The sequence below is a fragment of the Molothrus aeneus genome, chromosome 11 (genome assembly GCF_037042795.1).
Source record: "Molothrus aeneus isolate 106 chromosome 11, BPBGC_Maene_1.0, whole genome shotgun sequence".
NCBI classification, from domain to species: Eukaryota; Metazoa; Chordata; class Aves; order Passeriformes; family Icteridae; genus Molothrus; species Molothrus aeneus.
In genome coordinates, this window is record NC_089656.1 from 16,619,407 (window position 1) to 16,640,651 (window position 21,245).

Genomic DNA, 21,245 nt, shown 5'->3' on the forward strand with positions numbered 1-21,245 from the left:
AATTTACAAGAACACAAGTGGTACCTGGAGGCATTTTTAGGGTCGGTTCCCAGGTGAATCACATATCCCCCTCCACTGTAGACAGCAAATTTACCCCAGCTGGGGTGTCCTCTCAGTTTGGACTGACTCTGATAGTGCCATGCTGAGCTCAAGTCAGAGGAGTTATCAGGGCCTGAGGTATTCCAGTGCTCCCCATAAAGTGATGTATCTTCTGTTTGTAGGGAGTAGGGAGCGTGGCATTCCTCAACTACGTGCTGGAGTCTGGGAGAAACGGGGCAGGTGTCTCCTTTCACTCTCACTTGGCGAATTCGAGCACTACCCACCAGCTTGGAATTGCCATCTGTAATGAATCCTGAACAGGAGATGGAAAAGAGCAGCACTGGCAATATGACAAAATTAATAATATTTCTTCATTTCATTTATGATTCACTGATGCATTAATATTTTGCCATATATTCTTTTTCTCGGAAACACTGTAAGCAAAATAGTCATGAAAATGAAACCCTCATATTGATTTGAACTGAGTTCTTAAATAATATTCAAAATAACAGAGTTCTGTGTCACCCCCATCAGTATTTTATACACAGGGAAAGTGAGGCCTGGGGGAGAAAAGGGACTCACCTCGAGTCCCATAGTGTTCATGCAGTGTTCATGTCCAAAGAACAACTCTGCTAATATATTTCAATATTTACCCTTAAATGTGAGCTGGAAAGTGGGTCATATTTTACTGGATATGGGTGGATAGAAACATGCTGGTATTGCATAATTTGCCTTCACATTGACACAAGTCATGATGCAAACAACTCTCCGAGGGAAAGCTGTATGGTGCCACCTGTCTGCCTTTTTTTTTTTTAATTATGCAAAGAAAGTTGTGTAAACTTTCTGATATATCTGAATATCTGGAGTAAGTAATAAAAAATGTGAAAAATTTAGCATTGCAGTGCAGAACTTTTGGGTTATATTAAATATAAGGAAAATATCAGGGGATGTTTAACCTAGGGTCAAGCTGTGGGGTTTTGTTATCCACTGGTATTCATATTATAAGATTCCTTGCTAGCCTCATACACTCACAGTCCCTTTCTCCACTCAAATATGAAAGTTAGAGATAAGTATTAAAAACAAAGTTTCAGAATCTGTCAAGCTGAAGGGAAACAATATGAATCTGCACCTTTATATGATCCATAAAGATTTTTGAGTAAAGTAGTGTTTGCCCACGTGAAAAAATCCTGGTAACTGTAGACATCACGGAATCCATCTGTAAAGCTGTCCTCAATGTGTTTATTTAAATAGTAGGAATTGGGATCTCTCTGCCCATAGGCAACCAGTAACAGCATCCATAAAAACCCCAGATAGGCTGGAAAAAAACAGAAAGAAACAACACATGTGAGCTCCGGCTTAACAAAGCTGTTCAAAATAGATTTCATGAATGATTACTGCTGCCAGCAGCCATGAGGGCAGGGAGGTTCTTTGTAGACTCTGAGTGATCAGTGCTAATGAGTACACCCAAACTACTTCAATGTGCTGCAGTTTAAGTGTTTCACATTTGGAATATGAGTAGCAGTCAAGAAAAGAAGTGGGAAGGCTGAATAGAAGTAGTCATGGTAGCTCCAAATAAAGTTACTTTGTTCCAAGTGAAGTTGAGGTAATTTTTTTTTTGCCATTGATTTTAGAGGAAATAAACAGGGGCATAAATCATTATCTATAGATACTATATGCTTTTAGAAAGATGGCCTCCATCTGCTCTTTGGTTTCAGCTTGATTTTAATGTTGACCTCCTCCTTTTATCCTTTCTGCTTTTCTTTAATCTCTTATGTTTGTGATGTGTTTTTTTACCATAAAATGAAGCCTTAGCCACACTTTTAGCTCCAGCTAACATTCCCACCTCCCTGCAGCTCCAGCTGCCAGGGAACAGCCTGTCTGTACATCATAATGGCTGGCAGAAAGCTGGCAGAAAGAAGATATGCCAAAACTTTGTCACCCAAGAGAACAATATTTTCACTGAAGTAAAATTACTGATGAGTATTACTGAATAAAACAAGATAATCTACATATGGGTAATACCCAGGATTTCTCTGATGAGGGCAAATGCTTTCTGCTCCTTCATGTAGCTGATTTTCATTTTCTCCACATCAGCAGCAGGAGGTGGCCGGTAAATGTTGCTCCTACTGTCCCTTCGGACCCCGAAGAGAGGGTATGAATCACCTGTGAGGGAGAGCAGTGAACCCTGGAGTTAGTTAATTATCATCCATGTCCTGCTTTTTGTTTGTTTGGACTTTCTAAGGAAACATTTCTATCTAATGCTTTCCCTCAGGAATAGAGGATGTGATTTAAACAATTACTATAGCAACTGTAAGGCAAACAGTGGAGAGGGAAGGAGCTCACAAAAACTGTGTTGGGTTTAGGACCAGGTGTGCTCCAGGTGTCTCTCTCTAGGCTGAGCATCTCAGCAGGTGGTGTATTCATAGCCTGAGGCTGAGCAGGGAGGAAGCTGCAGATCAGATAACTTTGCTGTGCCCTAGGATTCCTGTCTGCTAGTGAAGGCTTTATTTAGAGATGATTATGACTGCAGAAGCCACTGCTCAGTTTAGGGGAATAATACAGATAATTGTGGCTGTGGAAAAGTATGTAACCTGAGAACATCCATATAGGGCTTAAAGGATGTGGGAAATTTCTTTGTGAGAGGTTTTAGTTATGCTTGTCAGATAAAGACCTACCACTCTACATGAAGGGTGAATTTTTTACTGTTCACTTATTTATTTTCACTAAATTGTGGAATAGTTAGAGGTTTTGTTGCAAGCCAGTTGAGCTTTGTCAAGAATTATTCATGAAGCACTCCAAAAGCTTGGAGAATTCTGCACTTTCTTTAATAATTTTTAACTTTGCAGGCAGTTACCTGGTGCAGATAAAGGTCCATCAATAGCTGTGTTTTCTTCATCCTCATGTTCCACCTTCTTCAGAACCAGAGCAAAAAAAGCAGCAAATCCCAGCACCTGGAAGGAATCAGCTGTAGAGTCACCATATTCCCATTTCATATCATGAAGCTCAGGTTTTGACCTGGATCACTTTGGATCCAGGCACTGCAGGAATACAACTGTGCTTGGGTTTGTTGAACCCATGCAGCTGAAGCCCATAAACAAGAGAACAGTGCACAGTGCTGGGGTTTGTCCAGCTAAACTGATTCTGTGACACATCCTCACTAGTCAGAAGCCTCATTAAACCCTGACAAAGCAAGGGAGTTGAAACTAATGGAGTTGATGTCAGCAAAACCCATCAGAACTCTAAACCACCTGCCTGCTCTTGTTTGAAGGGCAAAGAGTTCTCATTTTATATCTTAAATCTTGCAGCTCTTTAGAACGTGTTACATTGTCTTCCTGCAATGGCAGCAGGTGAGCTCATCTTGACTGGTGGTTGCATTTCTGAGGCTCTCACCTTTAAGGGCTGTGTGATGAAAAGACTTTCCAAGAAGGAGATGAGCATGGAGATGAGCCATTTGATGGAGTTCTCCTTGCCATAGTGGAGCCCGTAGAGCATGGTGAAGAACCCGGACACACTGCTGGTGGCTGCCACAAGGAACCAAGCAATGAACACAAACCACCAGGGCAGCCCTCTGGGAGAAGAACTTTTCTTGTCATCACTGGACAAGTTTGGAGTATGGGACCACCTTGAGAGTGAACGAGAATTGAAAAAAATTAGTCTGTGATGGAACAGGAACCAAAATCGCAGCCATCGGGTTCACTGGGAACAGGCAACATCTTATGATATAAAATCATAATATTCTTTTAATTAATGCAGTTATATAGGATATATAGATACCAAAAAGTATCCATACACAAAAAGTGAGAAAAAATAATGAGGTGTGCAGAGATCAGCTAAAATCAAAATAAATGTGATGGGTTTCTTTACTCCTCAGTTCATGCACAACTGAATCTCCAGTAGAATTATTGACAAAGCTGTGAGTGCATTAAATCTGCTGAATGCATCTCTTGTGATCACCATAATGGCCAAGTGACATAATTAGTGCAATTGTTTTCAATACTTCCAACTTAATTATCAGATTTCACAGAACTATTTTTGTCTGCTTATTAATTTTTCTTTATCCATACATTTTAAAAGACTTCTGTGACTTTGGAGCTGGGTGATTATCCCAGCCCTTTACTATCACATGGCATTTATTGTAACTTTCCACTTTGGAGGCAAAAATGACAAACAGCAATGATCTGTCATTATTGCTTTTGTGTGCAGTTCACAGTGCATGGAAATTTCTTTGTAGCTCCTGCAGTGGTATAATAGTAAGACTTATTTTTACAGATTTAATAATAGTTATCTAGCACATGTTAAGCAGCAATTATTTGGGCTGTGTCATCCTGTCCAATTTTGAATTCATGACCTGAATTTACTTATACTTAGAATGAGAACTGGGTTACCCCTCACTGATGGATGCTGATGAGCAGATTTGGTTCTCCAGGAGGTTCTTCATATGCTGAACCTGACAAACAGCTTGTGTGTAACTCTGAGGCATCTGAAATTTATGGGGCCCCAGTAATTCCAGCTCCATCTCTACATGCTGGAGTTGCATGTACAAGCAGCGATGGTAACCACTGTATTTCAGCTGGTCACAAATTCTCTTCTCTGGAGTTGGACTTCTTGTTTTTTCTGCAGACAAAGAATAAATTTATTAAATTTATTTATTTATTGAGAAAATAAATAGATTAGAACACATCTGTTCAAAGGATGGTTTCTCTGGAGCTAAAGATCATGAATGTGATGAAGTGAAGAGTAACATATGAAAGGACATGTAAAAGCAGCTTTAGTACTAGCACTTAATACTCCTCTGCTGGCATGGCCTGCAACGTTTTCCAGAAGGCAACTGAGTTAAACAGCAGTCCTAAAATCTTAATAGGTCAGATCAGATATCAACTCTTAATTTGTTCATGGTTTACCTGTGCAATTAGTAGCTTGGAAGACTCCCTGGAAAAGCTAAATGTGAGTCTTAATGAAATCAGTGAGATTATTTACTCATATATTCTTGTTTAATTGAGAGTCAGACTGAAAGGAACAACAGCACAAGGCCAAGAAGAAAAAAAGAAGACAGGTCAAAGAGTTTGTGAAACAAGTGATATTTGTGAGTCTTTTCATTTGTAGATGCTGATCCAGCTCCCAAGCCAAAGCAAACATTTGATTCTACAACATAAGAAACAGAGATTTCACATTTGTTTTTACTTAGTTGGGTGCTCAGTGGTGCAGTGAAAGAACAAGAGGCAATGGGCACATCTTAAAACATGGGAAATTTCTGAACATAAGAAAAAACATAGATATTGGACACTGGAATGGGTTGCTCCAGTTGAGAATTTGTGGAGTCTTCATCCTTGGGGCCATTCAGCATCTGACTGATTTGATCTTGGGCAATCCTGCTCCCACTGACCCTGCTCTGAGCAGCATGGTGGGGTCCAGAGATCCCTTCTAACCCAGCTATTCTGTGATTCTGTAGTTGCCTTTGAGTCAGAGTGTAAGAAGAGCTTGGGTTATCACATCCAGTGCTATCATCATTTTCATTGCAAGGGTTTCAGCAGGTATTTCAGAGTGTGTTATTTACCTGGGATATCCATAGCACCCAGTGTGACAATTATAGGGCCATCCTTCTTGCTGTCATCACAAAACCCTTGCCCAGCTCTGTTCTGCTGACAGATGACATCCTCAACCAATGACAGGAGTGTGTTGATATTAGCTGATTTTTCAAGGTCTGGTGCTGAGGTGGGAGATAGAGTCTTCAGGGCTTTAAAGAGTGAGTTGGCAATTCTTCTTATGTCCTAGGAAAGACAGCAGCAACACAGCAGTGACTCTGGCTGCAGTGGCTTAAGCTGATGTGATCTGACAGTACCACTGGCTGGGAGCTGCACCAACTGCTAAAATCTCCAGAATGGATAAGAATAGCACATCCTACAGTGCTGGATGTGACAGGCAGATTTCAGTGAGTTCAGCAAGGCAGCTTTTGTGGTTCAAAAGGGCAGCGTGCCTGAGAAGATGTGGTCCATGATACCTTTTATCTTCACTGTGTTGCTCTACCCCCTGAACACAGTGATTTGGTCACACACAATAACTGTGCAAGGGCTGGCATGTACAAAGGCAGACCTTAATGAAGGATTGCATTTAGGTGGGCACTTTGCACCAGTGGTAATTGGGTTTTCTCTTCAGACAGGCTGAAGAGCATTGAAACAGGGAAATTTGTGGAGCTGGGGAAGCCGGTAGTGTATGGCAGCAGAGGGCAGTGCAGGACTCACTGGGACTTGCCTTTGTCACAGCCTCCGGAGTGAGACAGGCAGCCTGGGTGGCCCCTGGGGTGGGAGGCAGGCTTGGGGACACTCGGCCATTCTTTCCCGGCTTCTTCTCTCTGCTCTGCTGGGCTGGCCGGGGTCGTACGTTCCTGAAGATCTGCACAATGAGCAGGTTGATGGGGAACATGAGGAGGGAGCTCTCAAAGCCAATCATCACTTCCTGCCATGTGAATTCGATCTTACCTGTCAAGGTCAAACAGAGCAGAGAAGGAAAAATAACCCCAGGCAAAATAAACCATCAAGTCTCTTTCTTGGGAAAAACCCATTTAATCAACTCTTGCTTCCAGATTCTGCTGTCTCTCTATTTGCCTGCCCAAGCAGTGGTGAGGATTGTTACCCAGATCCATTTTCTGCTCAGCAGGGTCCTTTGGCACACCCCAGAACATGATGCTGGTCAGCATGGTGCACAGGAGCAGGGAGAAGCAGCAGGACACGCGCTGGGCTCGCGTGAAGGAGCTTCGAGGGGAGCGGCTGAACACCGAGTACCAGATGTGCCCATCCTGGAAACCCTTGGAGGTCTTCATGAAGAACAGATTGCTGGGAAGAAGAGGGAAATCAAATGGATATGTAGAAAGGAGAGGAAAGAACAAAACCCTAGTTCAGGGTTCCAACCTTTTTATGCTTCTAGGCACTATCAGCAAAAGTAATAATTAGGAGAAATGATCAAATACCATGGCTTGATTTGCATGGTCATAGCTACTTATGTCCTTTTCTTTTGGACACAGCATAGGGGGAAAGCAAATAGTTCCTATTTAAATTGTCAAGAAAATTACACTTAAGAGAAGATGTTTGGGTTTCTGTAGGTTTCTGTAGGTTCTGTTCTGTCAGGCTATCCTTTAGCACCAATATTTTCAGTATGGTACTACTGTTAGGGTAATGATTTATGTAGTCATCCTCCCTCTCTCTCCCCCTTATTCAGAACTCTTTAGGGACAGTGGAAGACCTTCCTTGTTTTCATTTTTTTCTAGGGCTTTGGTCTGTTTTTGTCATCCTTGTTTTTCCAGACTGACTGCTATCAAGAGAAAAAAAAAATCCATGAAATAGGAGGTACCTGAACTGCTTCATGTCCTGTTCTGTTGCTACTGGGAACACTTTATCTAGGACACACTCTCCAATATCAATGGCTAGCCAAGAGTTGCAGAGGAAGTACCATTTCTGATCCCATGCCAGGTCATGGACTAATACTCGATTCACATACCTGTTGGAAAAACACACAGGGCACTGTCACATACCACTGAGTGTGTGAAATCCAGAGCTCAGCAAGACTGTGGAGGACAAAATCTGACCTTCAGCTACTTGGGGTGGCTAAACTGTAAGGCACAGGACATATCCCATCCTGTACTGGACATGGGATATGGGAAACACTCCTGGTCCTGCACTTTAGGCAGTGATTTGGTCTATTTAGCTGCAAAAACTAGAATTTAACACTTCTTTCTAGAACTGCAGAAAGGATAATTTTCAAGTGTTAGAAAGGGAAAGCTGTTGACATTATAAAAAGGTTTTAGTGGGTTTTTACCTCCCGGCATCTCCAGATCTCCACTTACCAGGATGGACTGTCCCCTGAATTATCATGCCACAATCTAATACTCTGCAGTTCCCCAAGAGGAAAGAAGGTACAGAGGAGGAAAACATCCACTCCTCCACGTTCAAAGACTGGTGAATCAGGATCATTTAGATGATGGGGCTCACTCTCTCCATCCAGTCCATAGAGGGTGAGAGTCACCTGGAAAATAAAAAGGCAAAATGAAGATTTGCATATCTCCATCCTAAATGTGATTATTTCTTCTTTCATCAAATCTAAGGGCTTTCTGGCTCACACAGTGCACTTGAGTTCTCCTGTTCAATAGCCTCAGGTGCTCTATTATTCATCCAGTTCTCAAAGCAAATAAACTCCTCCCACACAGTGCACTGATACCTTGGAGGTTGTGGCTGCACCCCGGCGGTGTCCTGTGAAAACTGTCACAAGGTAACGGTACTGAGCAAAGGGGTCATTGTCTTCCAGGACTGTGATTTTCACCTGCAGAGCCACACAACATGGGCAGTGTGTTAGCTCTCCTGTAAGTACAGATTCCTGAAAGCTGTGAGTAGGAATTTGTGATCTTGTGAACAATGATTACAAACCAGTAAACAGAGAGTTACAGGGAAAGGAGTAGGATTGGTTAAAGACTTCCTATTAAAACAGGCTAGGCATGGTGGGAATTGGCCTGAATACATGGACTTTATTAGCTGGAGACTTACTTTGGCATCATCCTGGATGTCTTTCCTTCGAGCCCAAATAACTACAAGCACATATATCAGAAAGATGCATCCTACAGTTGTCACCACCACAGGATTGTCCACGAATGTACCAAACAGCTGTGCTGTTTTGCTGACATCTATGGCATTGGGTATGACAAAGAAGGAGCTCCCAAAGAAGGTCAGATGGTTGCAGAGGCACTGTGTGCTGCTAGGGTTTGTTTTTGGTCCTACCTGAAACCCAGAAAAGATTTTTGATAAAACATCTGGCCTCAAAGTATTAAATGACTTACCAAGCAAATGAAAAGACAGTGCTGAGATTGGTAAGTTAGTGTAGAGAGCTGCTGCACACCAAATTGTTCAAGTTCCAATAAAGAATGTTAATTCTAACACCTAACCAGTAATGGGCATTACAATACATTATGACCTGGTCAGAATGGTTCAATTTCTTATATAGAAGTTCATCCCAGGAAATGGGAATGTTTAAAGGTTAGTTCAACGTGACTAAACTTCTTGAGTTTATTAAAACATCTCAGAATGATCTTATTTCATGGTGTCAGTTACTACAGATGGTGGTTATGAGGGCTGGCTTTGAAGTGTGTAACAGACACAGTGTTTTGTTTTGCTCTACTTACATGACAGCCATAGCTGTTCCAGCCTCCCTGGTGCTCGTCCCAAAACACACAGCGGGATGCAAAGCAAGTGGCATTTATGGTTAGCTCACTGTAGACTGTTGAATCCATTCCCATATCTTGTAAAACCATGAAATAGTAGGTTCCCTCTCCAAAAATGAGTTCTTCTGGGCTGAGAACCCAGCTGTTCATCTCACCTTGAACATAAATATTTTAGTTTCAACGTATATATATAGAAAGGCTAATTCAGAAGCATGCATGTAATAAATGAAGCAAAGAAACAGGTGTGAAATCATTCTAGGCAACTCATTGATCAAATCATCCCAATCTTTGCTCCTGTTAATGAATACTTTATTCAAGAGATTGGAAATTTGAAGGATGAGCTAGACACCTGAACTCATGGTCAAGGCTCATTCTGCAAGTTCATGAGTCACTAACCACTTCTCTTACCTCCAGAGGTTTTCTTATAGAACAAATGATTTTTCATATCATAGTTGGTTTCATTTGGGTGATAACCATAGCCCAAGTAAAGTATTAGTGGAATGTCGTGTTCAGATTCCAGGTGGATCACTACAGACATGCCTTCTGAGGTAACATTTACTTGAAAAGTGCTATAACTGCCCAGATTCAGCAGAATCTTATCTTCCTGAGTTGCTGAAAGCCTTGGTAACATGATCTGTTTTTAAACAAAAAGACATAGGTTTAAAAACAGAAAAGCATTTTTCTTCTTAGCATGCAGCCCACATGCTAGATTATCTTTTTTCATAACATCAGGAAATCATGGCCAGAAAAAAATACCACTTTCAAAGTAATTTTCTTTTTAATGTCAACTAACCTCTGAAAAATTAATTTGAAATCTGTGTAGACTCATCACAAAGCCTAGAGTTAGGGTTAGGGTTAGGGTTAGTGCATTTCTGAACTGAGAACTGTGATTATGACTGAGACAATGGCTGCATAAAGCACATGTATGAATGATTTACGTGTCAGTTTATACATGGGCTAGGAAGCCAAAGTGTAGTTCAATAAATACAGTAGCTGGTTGGTGAAATCAGATTTCACATTCTGCTTTGGGATGACTGTAATCTGGAATCTATTTCCACAACCATTAGCATTATTACATTCATTTAAAGGAAGAATAAAATGCCTCATTTTCAAGAAAAGTCAGAAATACTTGGGTTTTTTTTTCACCCCAATAAATGCTGGTAGTGTTCATTAAATGCTGGTAGTGTTCATTACATCATCTAATGTAATGAACACTACCAGCATTTGTGTTCACCTCACAAATGATAACATAAATGACAATTTGTTAATAGAGAGAAGAAAAAAATGAGAAAGGAGGGTGAAAGTTAGGAAATAGTGGATTTACCTCAATGTTCTCTTTGAGGTTGCTGACTGGTATGATCAAACCATCCAGACCAGTTAGACTTAGACCTCCCACCGTTCCACTGATGTCAAAACTGCTGTCACTGGAGAAAAAGGGATTCATGGCAAAGCTCACCATCTGTTAGGAGATATTAACAATCAGACAACTGAGCTATTGTCAATATTTCATTTTATTCACACCCTGAATTGCTGAATAGTTAAAGAATGAGCTCAGACCCAAATAGAAGTAAACTTACAAGAAGTCTGCATAAAGATTTTATTAAGACTCTACCTTATCTCTAAGGTGGGTCTATAAACCTTGAAAATGATTTTTATTCTGGAATGTGTACAACAATCTTTATTGTTTTCATACAGCGTGACACCTTTCCGGTAGAGTTGGAAGAGGTGTAATGAAAAAAAATGTTTGCAGGGATTTTAGGGGTTTCCTGAGAGGGTCAAACCAACCAGAGAGATCTTCAGAAAATTTATTATGAAAATATGACAATGATATGCAATCTATTGTTCTGAGAGAAAAAACCACCATGTCCTAATTCAGCTGGGGGATGTGCTACCATCAGCACATTTGTCTCCTGCAGGATCTGAGTCCCCACACTCAGCTGTTTCCTGCTGGGATGAAAGAAGGCTGCTGTAGGTTAGTTTGAACGTGATATGGACTCTGAGCTGTTTCATCCCCCTCAGAGCATAAGATGTAAACAAACAGCAAACAGATGTGGAGGTATTGATTGATTCCACTGCCTGCTCCTGCCATGAACGTGTGAATCAAAGTGTATGTAAGGGGCTGATGGGACGGGGAATTTAAGAATTCAGTTGTTTTTGCTGAACCACCCTCATGCAACTAAGATAAATGAAGGCTTCTTTGACCAATAATTTCAAATAATTTTATTGGCATGACAGGAGGAAGGACACGTGCTTGTGTGTTCATTGTGAAAGGATAAACAATTCTAAAACCATTAGATGAGGAATGTAAGCTGGATATCAAATACAGTTAGATGAAAGCTGTTTACTTGCCCTTATATCCACTGTTTCGCCATCAACTCCTGAAATATTGAGAGAGGAAGCAGGTGGGAGAGTAAAGCTGGCAGAGCTGGAATTGGAGATGTTAATGGATGTGCTATCCATGCTTTCTGTTTGTAATCTGTCCAGTTAGGGTTGGGCATAAGCAAAGCAGAATAAAAGAGAAAGAAAATAATAAAAGGAAGAATAGCCACCAGAAAAAAAAACCCCAAACATCAATAGCATGGACTTAATATCTACAGAGGAATCTTTCTCTCTTCAAGAATATAATTTATTTGCAAAACTATTTCTAAGTCTGCCAGTAAATACTTTGTACATGAATCTGTCCCTGATGCAGTACTCCATGTAATACTACCATAGAATCATCAAAAAAGGGGTGGAATTGGCACATCTGGAGAGGAAGTTTTACCAAGGTGTACTTATTTGAAAGCCTTGGTTTCTGTGTGAACATGCTCTTGATTTGAATGCACAGTTTGATGTGGATGAAAACCAGGCTCTCAGGGAACAATTTAGGGATGATTATAGGGAATGGAAAATGCTCATCAGGCTCCTCAGGATTTTATTTGCTTCTGCCAAGCTGCTTACAGTTCCATATAACATGTCATTATTGGCAACTTGGAAAAGAGAAGAAACCCTTAGCTGGTATGACATGAGTTTTCGACATAATTTCAAAAGTAAGTGACTACTGCCTCATTCAGGAAATTGTAGCAAATTCTCTGCTGGTTAAAGAACACACAGCATGGGAATTTCTAAGGTGATGCTTCTGGAGTCCAAACTGTTCTTACTATCAGTCACTAACAACAGACTTGATGCACTCTCGAAATTGTCATTATCCTACAGTATTTAGTTACTTTCAAAGACTGTGTTTTAGCACAATGGAATTAACATTTGTAGCTCACAAAAGCTTCGGTGGGGGACACTGCAGCTTTTACCTGTGCATATACATTGTGGCAGAGGGAGAGGTGAGCACTGTTGGCTCATCACCCGGTGCCTTCCCAAACAGAAGGGCACTCTGGAGATTTTCAACTGTACTCAGGAGCTGGTGTGACACTGAACTCTGGAAAAGAATTGGAGGAGGAAACTTACAACAAAGGTACTCAGGATTATCAAGCTGCACATTATTTGTCATTGCTTCCATTTAATTTTGGTGTTTTACTAAGCTGACAAACTTGGTGATAAGCTTCCTAATCTCAGAGAAAGTTATTCTATTGCAATTTAGTTTCTGTAATTCTCATTGTGGCAAATAAATGCCTTACAGATTTTTACTTCTATATTGTTATATTTATAACCTATATATATTGAAATTACAAGCATGACATCTATCAATACATTCATGTACTTTTGTGTATTAATGCCCTTAGCTGCACGTGTTAGTGTTTTGTTACTTGGAAAAGCAAGACCTCATTACATGTCAGTTGTGTATTATTAGTGGGTTATTGTTGGAAAACTTGTCCAGTTGATAATCTTTTCTCTCAGATTTATTTCATCCCTACTTCCTTGCAGTGATGAAATTAAAATATGTTCAAGCCCAGGACACTCACAGAGTTAGCTGTGACAATTCACATATAGATAGGAAAGGGCAGGACAAAACAGATAAGTTGTGTCTTTCTGAACAGATAATCAGAGCTTTCTGAAAAAGTGTCAGCAGCAACCAGAGCTCCTTCAAGTTGTGAAGTAGTGGTGGCAATCATGAATGTTTAATACCTGTGGCTTCCTTGAATTATGGGGCAAAAGGACGGGATAGAAGCAAATCTGAAAAAAATCGCAACATGCTTGTCATCAATGAGGGGTCAGAGCTGATGCTCTGTTCCCTGTCCTGTTCAGCTTTCAATGTAACAAGTCTTAAGAGGCCTCTATCATTTTCATTAACAGATATCCAATCTAACTTGTCTAACTGGGGAGAAGTTTCCTCTGATATTCAAGTCTATCATGGTGTCACAATGAACCTTTCCCAGTGGCAATTTAAAAATACAAGAGACAGCAGAGATTTTAAAAACCTCCCAAAGCAAACAAATATTCACACATGGTACAGTACAAACTGGACCAAATCTAAATTACCTGCTTTGCCTTTGGCACTGAAGTGTTCCCAGCTCTGATTTCTACAGAAGCTTTAAGAACACTGCTCACTGCATTAAACAAATAGTTGGCTGCTTCCTTTAACTCCTGACCATCTCTGCTGTGCTCTGTGTTTACAGTGAGCAAGGAGGCACTGACATGTTTCAGAGTGTTGCTGGCTTCCACCTGCAGAAGAAACTGACATTAGCCGGATTTTAGCCCAGGATAGTGAAGGAGCCAAGCAAATTCACTGCAGGCTTGCATCCCTCCCCACAGCCTGTGAATGCTGAGCAGCCTTTCTGTTGGGTAAGAGCTGGATCTGAGCTGTGTTCTTGTCTTGCCAAAGTTAACCACATCCTGCTGAAATGCTCCAAGCCATTGTCACGCTCCAACTCTATAATACATCAGAAATCAGGGCAGCTGTTCTTATTGCCTGCATATTTGGGAAACTTCCCCCAGTGACAGTTTGTTCTGTCCTGCCATATCCTCACCCCATAACCATAAATAGCATCAGCTACTAATAATGCCTTGTTTCCAGACAAGACTCAAGAGATACTATTGTGAGACCAACCTGCACATTCGTGCCCAGCTCCCCTGGGTGCTGACATGATCCTTGACCATTGCCTATCTGCATTTTGTGCAGTGCCAGGATCAGGGATGAACGAATGTGGGCAATTCTAGAAAAACCCTCTTGGGGCAGTTCTTCTTCAGGGTTCTAAAAGTGCTTTACAGGAGAAAACGTGCACCCTGACATGTTTCTGACTAAAAGTTAAGGATTCTGTCTCAAAAATGTATGATGAATGTAATGGTCATAGCCTGGTTGTAGAGATTGCTGAGATAATATCTGAGACTTGAATTTACTTACTCTAAACAGAGTCAAAATACAGCTGGTCAAAATACACATACTGGTACAGTTGAAAAAACAGGTAAGAACAGATAATTATAAGGCACTGAAACTCTTCCAAGGTCAGTGGGATAATTAGAGTCACTACTATTAGTGTGAGGAAATTTAAGATGAATTGCTTCTTACCTGTGCTGAGACAGACAGCTCTTCACTCCTGTAAGTGATTTCTTTCAATACCTCTGACATCTTCAGAGCAGTCTGCATTGATGTTATGTTAACAACAGAGAGAGTTGTCAGCATCAGCCCTCGGAGCTTGGGATGAAAAGGGATAATTAGGCAAAGGAACAAGATGCTAATTAGGACTGTGAAAATAGTGCTGTGTATTGACAGCCAGGCTTGCTGTAAGTTATGCAGTAGAGTAAGACTCCACAACAAGGATCATTTGAGCTCATATTAGCTCTACTGACAAGATGCCACTTGCCCTAGTAATTATATAATCATGAGTTTTATGTTACCTCCCAGCACAGAGAATTCATACACTTAACATCCATTAAGAGCAAGGAGAGTTACTTGTGAGAATTTGTACTAATGTATGTGAATTACTGTGTAAATGCCACTTCCAGAGAAAGCAGAGCCATGTGTGATTGATGTTATTTAAATAATGGATCTTAATTGAAGGATACATTCTCTAGATCTCTTCATCTGAGGCACTCAAAGCACTGTACAAATATCAGCTTGTGACTGAAACATCAATTGGTGGCTAAAATGGACTAAAGAAAATTACCTGCCATCTAGTGCTTTTGGGGGAAATTAGATAGGATATTTATCCCTCTAGATATGCCATTTTATTGATATTTGATATTTAAATTGCTTGGGAAAATTAGGTTTAGATTAACTAGTTTAAATTAATGAAATAACAATTGAGAATTAACTGTTTTACTGATGAATGATAAAACAAATAATTTATGTAGACAAATAGTGAAAACTAGCTGAGACCTGTGCCAAACACTGAGACAGATGCTAGAAACTTGAAACCTTCATTGATTTCAAGTGGTGATATGTGAGCTTTTTATTACTTAAGAGCTGTCAAAGAATATGAAGAGTCCATTATATGACATTTTACTGCAAGAAAGTGTTTTGCTGACCTCTTTTCGTGTGTCTGTCTGTAAAGACATGTTAAAACTTTCCTCTTGGATCTGCTGATTAAGGACAGATGCCACTGACTTGTACAGCTGGAAGAGACTCATGCTGCTGTTCCCATCTTTTAGGATGGTGTTTGCCTTCTCAGATACCACAGCCTGCAGGGTCAGGTTCCCATCCATCATATCTGCAGGTCCAACCTGGTGAAGGAATCAGATATGCCCTCAACATTGCCAAGGCTGTTATAATTTTCTTTGGACAGCTTCCATGATCATCTTAATCACAGCCTAGATAGAGTGGGACATAAAACTTCATGTTCCCCATTTTCAATGTTTTATTTTTAATGGCCTGATAAGGATCTCCTTACTGTGGCACTGGGGAAGAAGCAAGAGGCTTTTGGGCCTACACAGATACTCAGTAAATAGGCTTACACTGCTCAATCAATATCCAAACAATTATTTTAGACTTTTGTTCTAGAAAAAGGGGGAGTGGAAGATCTTTTGACCTTGAGCGCACAGAGAATCGTCTCTGTTAGGTAGAAAAATGGTGATTATGGCACATTCAGAAGGAAGTAGTACATCTAAAAGAGGAGGAAACTCCAAAAGTCAATTATGGGTTAGTTATCCACTTGAGAGTTCTTGAAACAAATTAATTCTATTGTGTACCTTCACTGAAGCATTTGTTTGAACTGTATCACCAAAGTTGTTGCTAACAATAATTTTCACATGTAAAATAAAATCATTTTCCTCTTCTCCAAGTGGAAGATAAACTGGGAAGAGTTCAGGATCTGGGCTACAATCCAGGAGAGAATCTGAAACAGGAAAGAAGGGGTCAGGGAGCAGACAGCACAGAGCCACCTCCTGCTCTCTGAGAGCAGGGGACCCAGGGCATGTTCACTCGTGAGCAGGTCCCTGCAGAGCAGGGCGGCTTGTGCCTCTGCTCTTGTCAGGAGAAGCCAAACACTTGGCCTGGGGACTTACCTGGTGTCACATAGAAGCAATAGGTGAGCTGCCTGCCAGGACCGGCCGAGCCAGGAGCGCTGCAGGAGACTCTGAAGGCGGTGAGCACCGAGCCGCGCTCGGGACTCAGGGCACAGCCGGGGGCTGCGGGCGGGGGCACGGTGCTCAGCAGGAACCAGCGCTCCCCGTAGCCTCGCTCAGTCCTGGCTGCAAGAGGAAGGAGCAGGAGTCAGGCAGGAGCGAGCCCAGCAGAGCCTGGGGCAGCATCGAGCCCACCCAGCAACCGGGTCTGCATCGAGCCCACCCAGCAACGGGGTCTGCATCGAGCCCACCGAACAACCGGGTCTGCATCGTGCCCACCCAGCAACCGGGTCTGCATCGAGCCCACCAAGTAACCGGGTCTGCATCGAGCCCACCGAGTAACCGGGTCTGCATCGAGCCCACCCAGCAACGGGGACTGCATCGAGCTCACCGAACAACCGGGTCTGCATCGAGCCCACCGAGTAACCGGGTCTGCATCGAGCCCACTGAACAAGCGGGTCTGCATTGAGCCCACTGAGTAACCGGGTCCGCATCAAGCCCACCCAGCAACGGGGTCTGCATCGAGCCCACCGAGTAACCGGGTCTGCATCAAGCCCACCCAGCAACGGGGTCTGCATCGAGCCCACCGAACAACCGGGTCTGCATCGAGTAATCGGGTCTGCATCGAGCCCACCGAACAACCGGGTCTGCATCGAGCCCACCGAACAACTGCTGTGCAGAGCAACCGGGTCTGCATCGAGCCCACCCAGTAACCGGGTCTGCATCGAGCCCACCCAGTAACCGGGCTGCCTATCGGGCACACACACGGCAGGCTGGGCTAACGAGCAATGAAATCTTGCTACTGAATCAACCATAACACAAAAGAACTATTTCCAGTATGTTAATGTCTGATTATAAAGCAAAGTGCTACTATTTGATCAAGCATTTAGCATAACTTTGTTTCAGGTGAGCCTTAACAAAGTTATTAACAGCTTGGAGTGAGATAACTGAATTTCTCCTGCTGTGCAACACCCCAGAACAAACTTATCTCCTCATTATTTTAAAGAACTTCCATATAAAGTAACACTTTCAACTTGTGGACTAATTTACCTTCATATTTGTCAGTGAGGCTATGCATGTATGACATCAATATGTCATGTCAGCAGAGATTATCTCAAAGGAATCTGTAAACCCTAAAAACCCTGTTAGCCCCTACCTGTTACTTTAATCTGAAAAGCTTCTCCCTGTGTCTGCAAGAAGGAGCTGGTCATTCTCAACGTGGATGAGTTGCTTTGAAGCAAATTCAAAGAGTTCTGCTGGAAACCAGTCAGGCCACAGGCTAGAGGAAGTGTTGTAGACTGGAAAATCAGACAGAAGAGAACACATGGCAGTAGAGGCTTTTTGCTGTTCTTTCTCCTGTGATTTATCAGGAGCAGGGTGGCAGTTTGGTGCCCTTCATTGTAACCCCTCCCAATCCAGGCACTCATTGTCTCCATCTTCACTAGTATTTTCTGAGCATTCATTTGACAAAATATCCCACTGAGGCCATATGGCTTTGTGGATATTTATTTTTGTGTGTGCAGTATTTTTGACAAATCTGGTGCTCTCACCTTGTTTTGGAATGTGTTTTCTAAATACCAGTTATAATATATGGCCTGGGAGTCGTCCTGTCCAGAGACACTCAAAACAACTTCATCACTAACATTCACTGGCTTGCAGTTTGCCTCACACCTGTAAGGAAGTAAGATGGGAGTTACACATAGTATGAGATGTCTAGGAGAAATTTCACACACATCATATGGCATTTATTCCTGTTGTTTCAGTGAGGTTGACATTGAAATCTCCAACACTGCAGTGGGGTCAAAAACCCTAAGTGGTTTTCAGAAGAATGTGTTTCAGTTGGTAAAAGGTTTGTGTTCAAAAACATGGACTGAAAAATGCAGCAAGACTTATTTGGTCAGTAATTTTTACCATGGTAAGATGCAAACGGATTTAGAACAATAAGTTTTCTTTACTGTGAGGGTGTTGAGGCCCTGGCACAGGTTGCCCAGAGAAGCTGTGGATGGTCCATCCCTAGAAGTATTTAAGGCCAGGCTGGATGGAGCTCTGAGTAACTTGATCTAGGGGAAGGTGTTCTGCCCATGACTGAGGGGTGGAACAAGATGATCTTTAAAGTCCCTTCCAACCCAAAGCATTCTGTGATTCTAGTACTCCGTGATTCTAGTTCTCTATGATTCTAAAAGTACAATACTACTTTATTATCATTATTATTGGAAACTGTGGCCTTGCACTATGCTTGTGCAGTAATAATATTAACCTGTGAATACCAAGGTTTAAAATCAGACCTGATTTCCAGTTGCAGTTCTTGTTTTGCAGTCACATAGAGACATTGCTCATCCTGCCTCTCTTCACTGCCATGGTTTTGGATGGTAATCTTGACAGTCACAGCTGATTTTGGAGGAGGAAGGCAGGAAGGTGGGATTTGCACCTCACTTTGGTTGATTAGGATTATCTGTTGCTTCACACATTCATTCCAGGCAGGCCAGCAAGCTCCTGCAGAAACATTTCCTTTATAGTTAGAACAGCAGCTTATAAAGGACTTTCCTGCCATAAGTTTCAAAGAGCTTTAGAGACAAGTTTCTTGAACACAATTTAAAGAGTTGGTAATCTGGATTCAGATTCAGGCTTTCCCAAAGTCATGGATGAGGTCAGGGATAATTATGGGGATAGAACACAGATGGCCTGAATCCCAATCCTTTTTTCAGCCAGAAATGTGTTTGCATCATGTTTAATGTTAATTATTGCTGTTTTATTGAGACACATGTACTTTGCAAGTGCCTGTGTAAGTCACTTGGGATTAGTCCTTGGCTATGAGAGAGAAGCTTAGGACAGGTAGATCTTGAAAAACTGAAAAACTGAAACCTTTGGGAGAAGACAAAATGGAGTACTACGCCAAAATATATACATAATTAGTTTGGTCCCAAAACTAGGGTTGGGTAGAAGGACATTTTTCATGTACAGTGAGTGACAAACTTTAAAGCCAGAAAATGAAGCATCCTTAAGTCAGATTTTCAACACTGGATCTGACACAACAGTGAGTTTGTTACTCATCAAGTACAAGTTGGTGAAAAAAGTTCAGGAAATGCACAAACCACAGGTCCAGAGAAAACTGAAATTATTGTTGTTGTCTGGCCAGCCAAGTGTAACAGTTGTGAAAGGATCCACATGGCGACTTGGTTTAATATATATTTTGTGATCCTAAATAAGAAGTAAATGTATCAGTTAGAACACAAATATGAATAAACACATACATATGTTTCTTCTTTATAATGAAAAAGGTCTGAAATTTAGACCCCAAATCACTGGATGCAGATCTGTAGTCTATATGATCTTTCTCTTAGCAGAGGTAGTGTGGCAGTAGAAGCAGTGGGAATAGAAGAAGATGGCACAGAAAAATTGTGTGGCAAAATTTTCCCAATTGCAGAATTGGTTTAGGAGTGCAGCTCCCATTTTCAAAACTAGGTACTTAGGAAATTAATTCCTATTAAACCTTCACATCTGGACCAAGACTTCTAACCCTTGAACAACCACTTGTCTTCTGGTGCATTCCTTTTTTATCTTAATTGGATACATTGCAGCTATAAACAAGGAGGAGAAGGGGTAGGTGAGTTTGTCTTTCTGTGTACCAAACTGTGATAAACTTGGGTGTGGATTAGATTTATATTCCTCTGATGCAATATATTTTTACAGGCAATCTGTAAAGCATGATGGCTTCTTGTGAAGGAGTGTATCTCCCATAGCAGATGTCTGAGGTCTATCTGCTAGTGTTACAGTTGAAAACTAGACTTTTAACATGATAAAACATTCTATCTGGCATTTTTATTATTTAAATTTGGACAGCTGCTAGCAATTGGTGTGTCATTAACTTCTTAGTTTGCCAAAAACTGGGAGATTTTTCATTGCAAGATAATTTAAACACTCCAATACAAAAGCAGAAAACACTTGGGAACGATATAAAATGTATTAAACTCTACTTGAAGGATCACTTTCCAGAGAGAGGTTTACATTAGTCAAGTAGTTGAATTAAAAATTCATCTAAACATATTTTAACTTACAAAACTGAATTGTTGTGAAAAGTTCATTTTCTTTAATCTTTTTTATGCATTGTAGATGGAATGCCTGTAAACACATTTGTCTCCAAGACTTGTGGTATAGATTATGTGTTAAGCCATATGGAGAACAGAACATCTAGTCCATAATTTACTGTGCTGAAAATACTTCTTTTCCCTGCCTTATACAGCACTTTCACTGGTAAGAAAAGTCTCTAAGCAATTTTAAAGTAAAGTCCTTAAATAATACTTACATTTTTCTTTGGGGTATTTGTTTTGTAGCTGCCTTCTTCCTTATCAGAATCTGTTTAATGCAAAAAAGAACAGAGTATTTTAGTGCTACCTGTAAAACTTTCAGACATCCTCAGTGAATATGACTTAAATCCAAAGGATTTGACTTGTGACAGTGTGAAAGATGGGGCTGTAAGAATCAGACTCCAGAGCTGTGACAAACAGCACAGTCAAATGGGTAAAATGGTAACAACAAACTCATCACAGACAAGGGAGGATCCTGATTCTTC

At 41.2% G+C, this 21,245-nt stretch overlaps 1 protein-coding gene across 1 annotated transcript in view; it reads right to left on the reverse strand.

The window, feature by feature from the left end:
• Positions 1-21,245, reverse strand: part of LOC136561279 (polycystin-1-like protein 2) — a 35,601-nt gene that overhangs the window by 5,432 nt on the left and 8,924 nt on the right. The window contains 28 exon segments of the mRNA XM_066557522.1: positions 25-352; positions 1,169-1,354; positions 2,062-2,202; positions 2,894-2,990; positions 3,430-3,661; positions 4,425-4,653; positions 5,594-5,807; positions 6,289-6,515; positions 6,670-6,869; positions 7,384-7,530; positions 7,877-8,055; positions 8,248-8,349; positions 8,571-8,801; positions 9,203-9,396; positions 9,650-9,875; positions 10,566-10,700; positions 11,591-11,717; positions 12,529-12,653; positions 13,655-13,837; positions 14,682-14,807; positions 15,641-15,835; positions 16,301-16,446; positions 16,616-16,801; positions 17,832-17,973; positions 18,226-18,346; positions 18,961-19,168; positions 19,768-19,873; positions 20,979-21,028. Of these exon segments, the coding sequence (XP_066413619.1) occupies positions 25-352; positions 1,169-1,354; positions 2,062-2,202; positions 2,894-2,990; positions 3,430-3,661; positions 4,425-4,653; positions 5,594-5,807; positions 6,289-6,515; positions 6,670-6,869; positions 7,384-7,530; positions 7,877-8,055; positions 8,248-8,349; positions 8,571-8,801; positions 9,203-9,396; positions 9,650-9,875; positions 10,566-10,700; positions 11,591-11,717; positions 12,529-12,653; positions 13,655-13,837; positions 14,682-14,807; positions 15,641-15,835; positions 16,301-16,446; positions 16,616-16,801; positions 17,832-17,973; positions 18,226-18,346; positions 18,961-19,168; positions 19,768-19,873; positions 20,979-21,028 (4,783 nt within the window).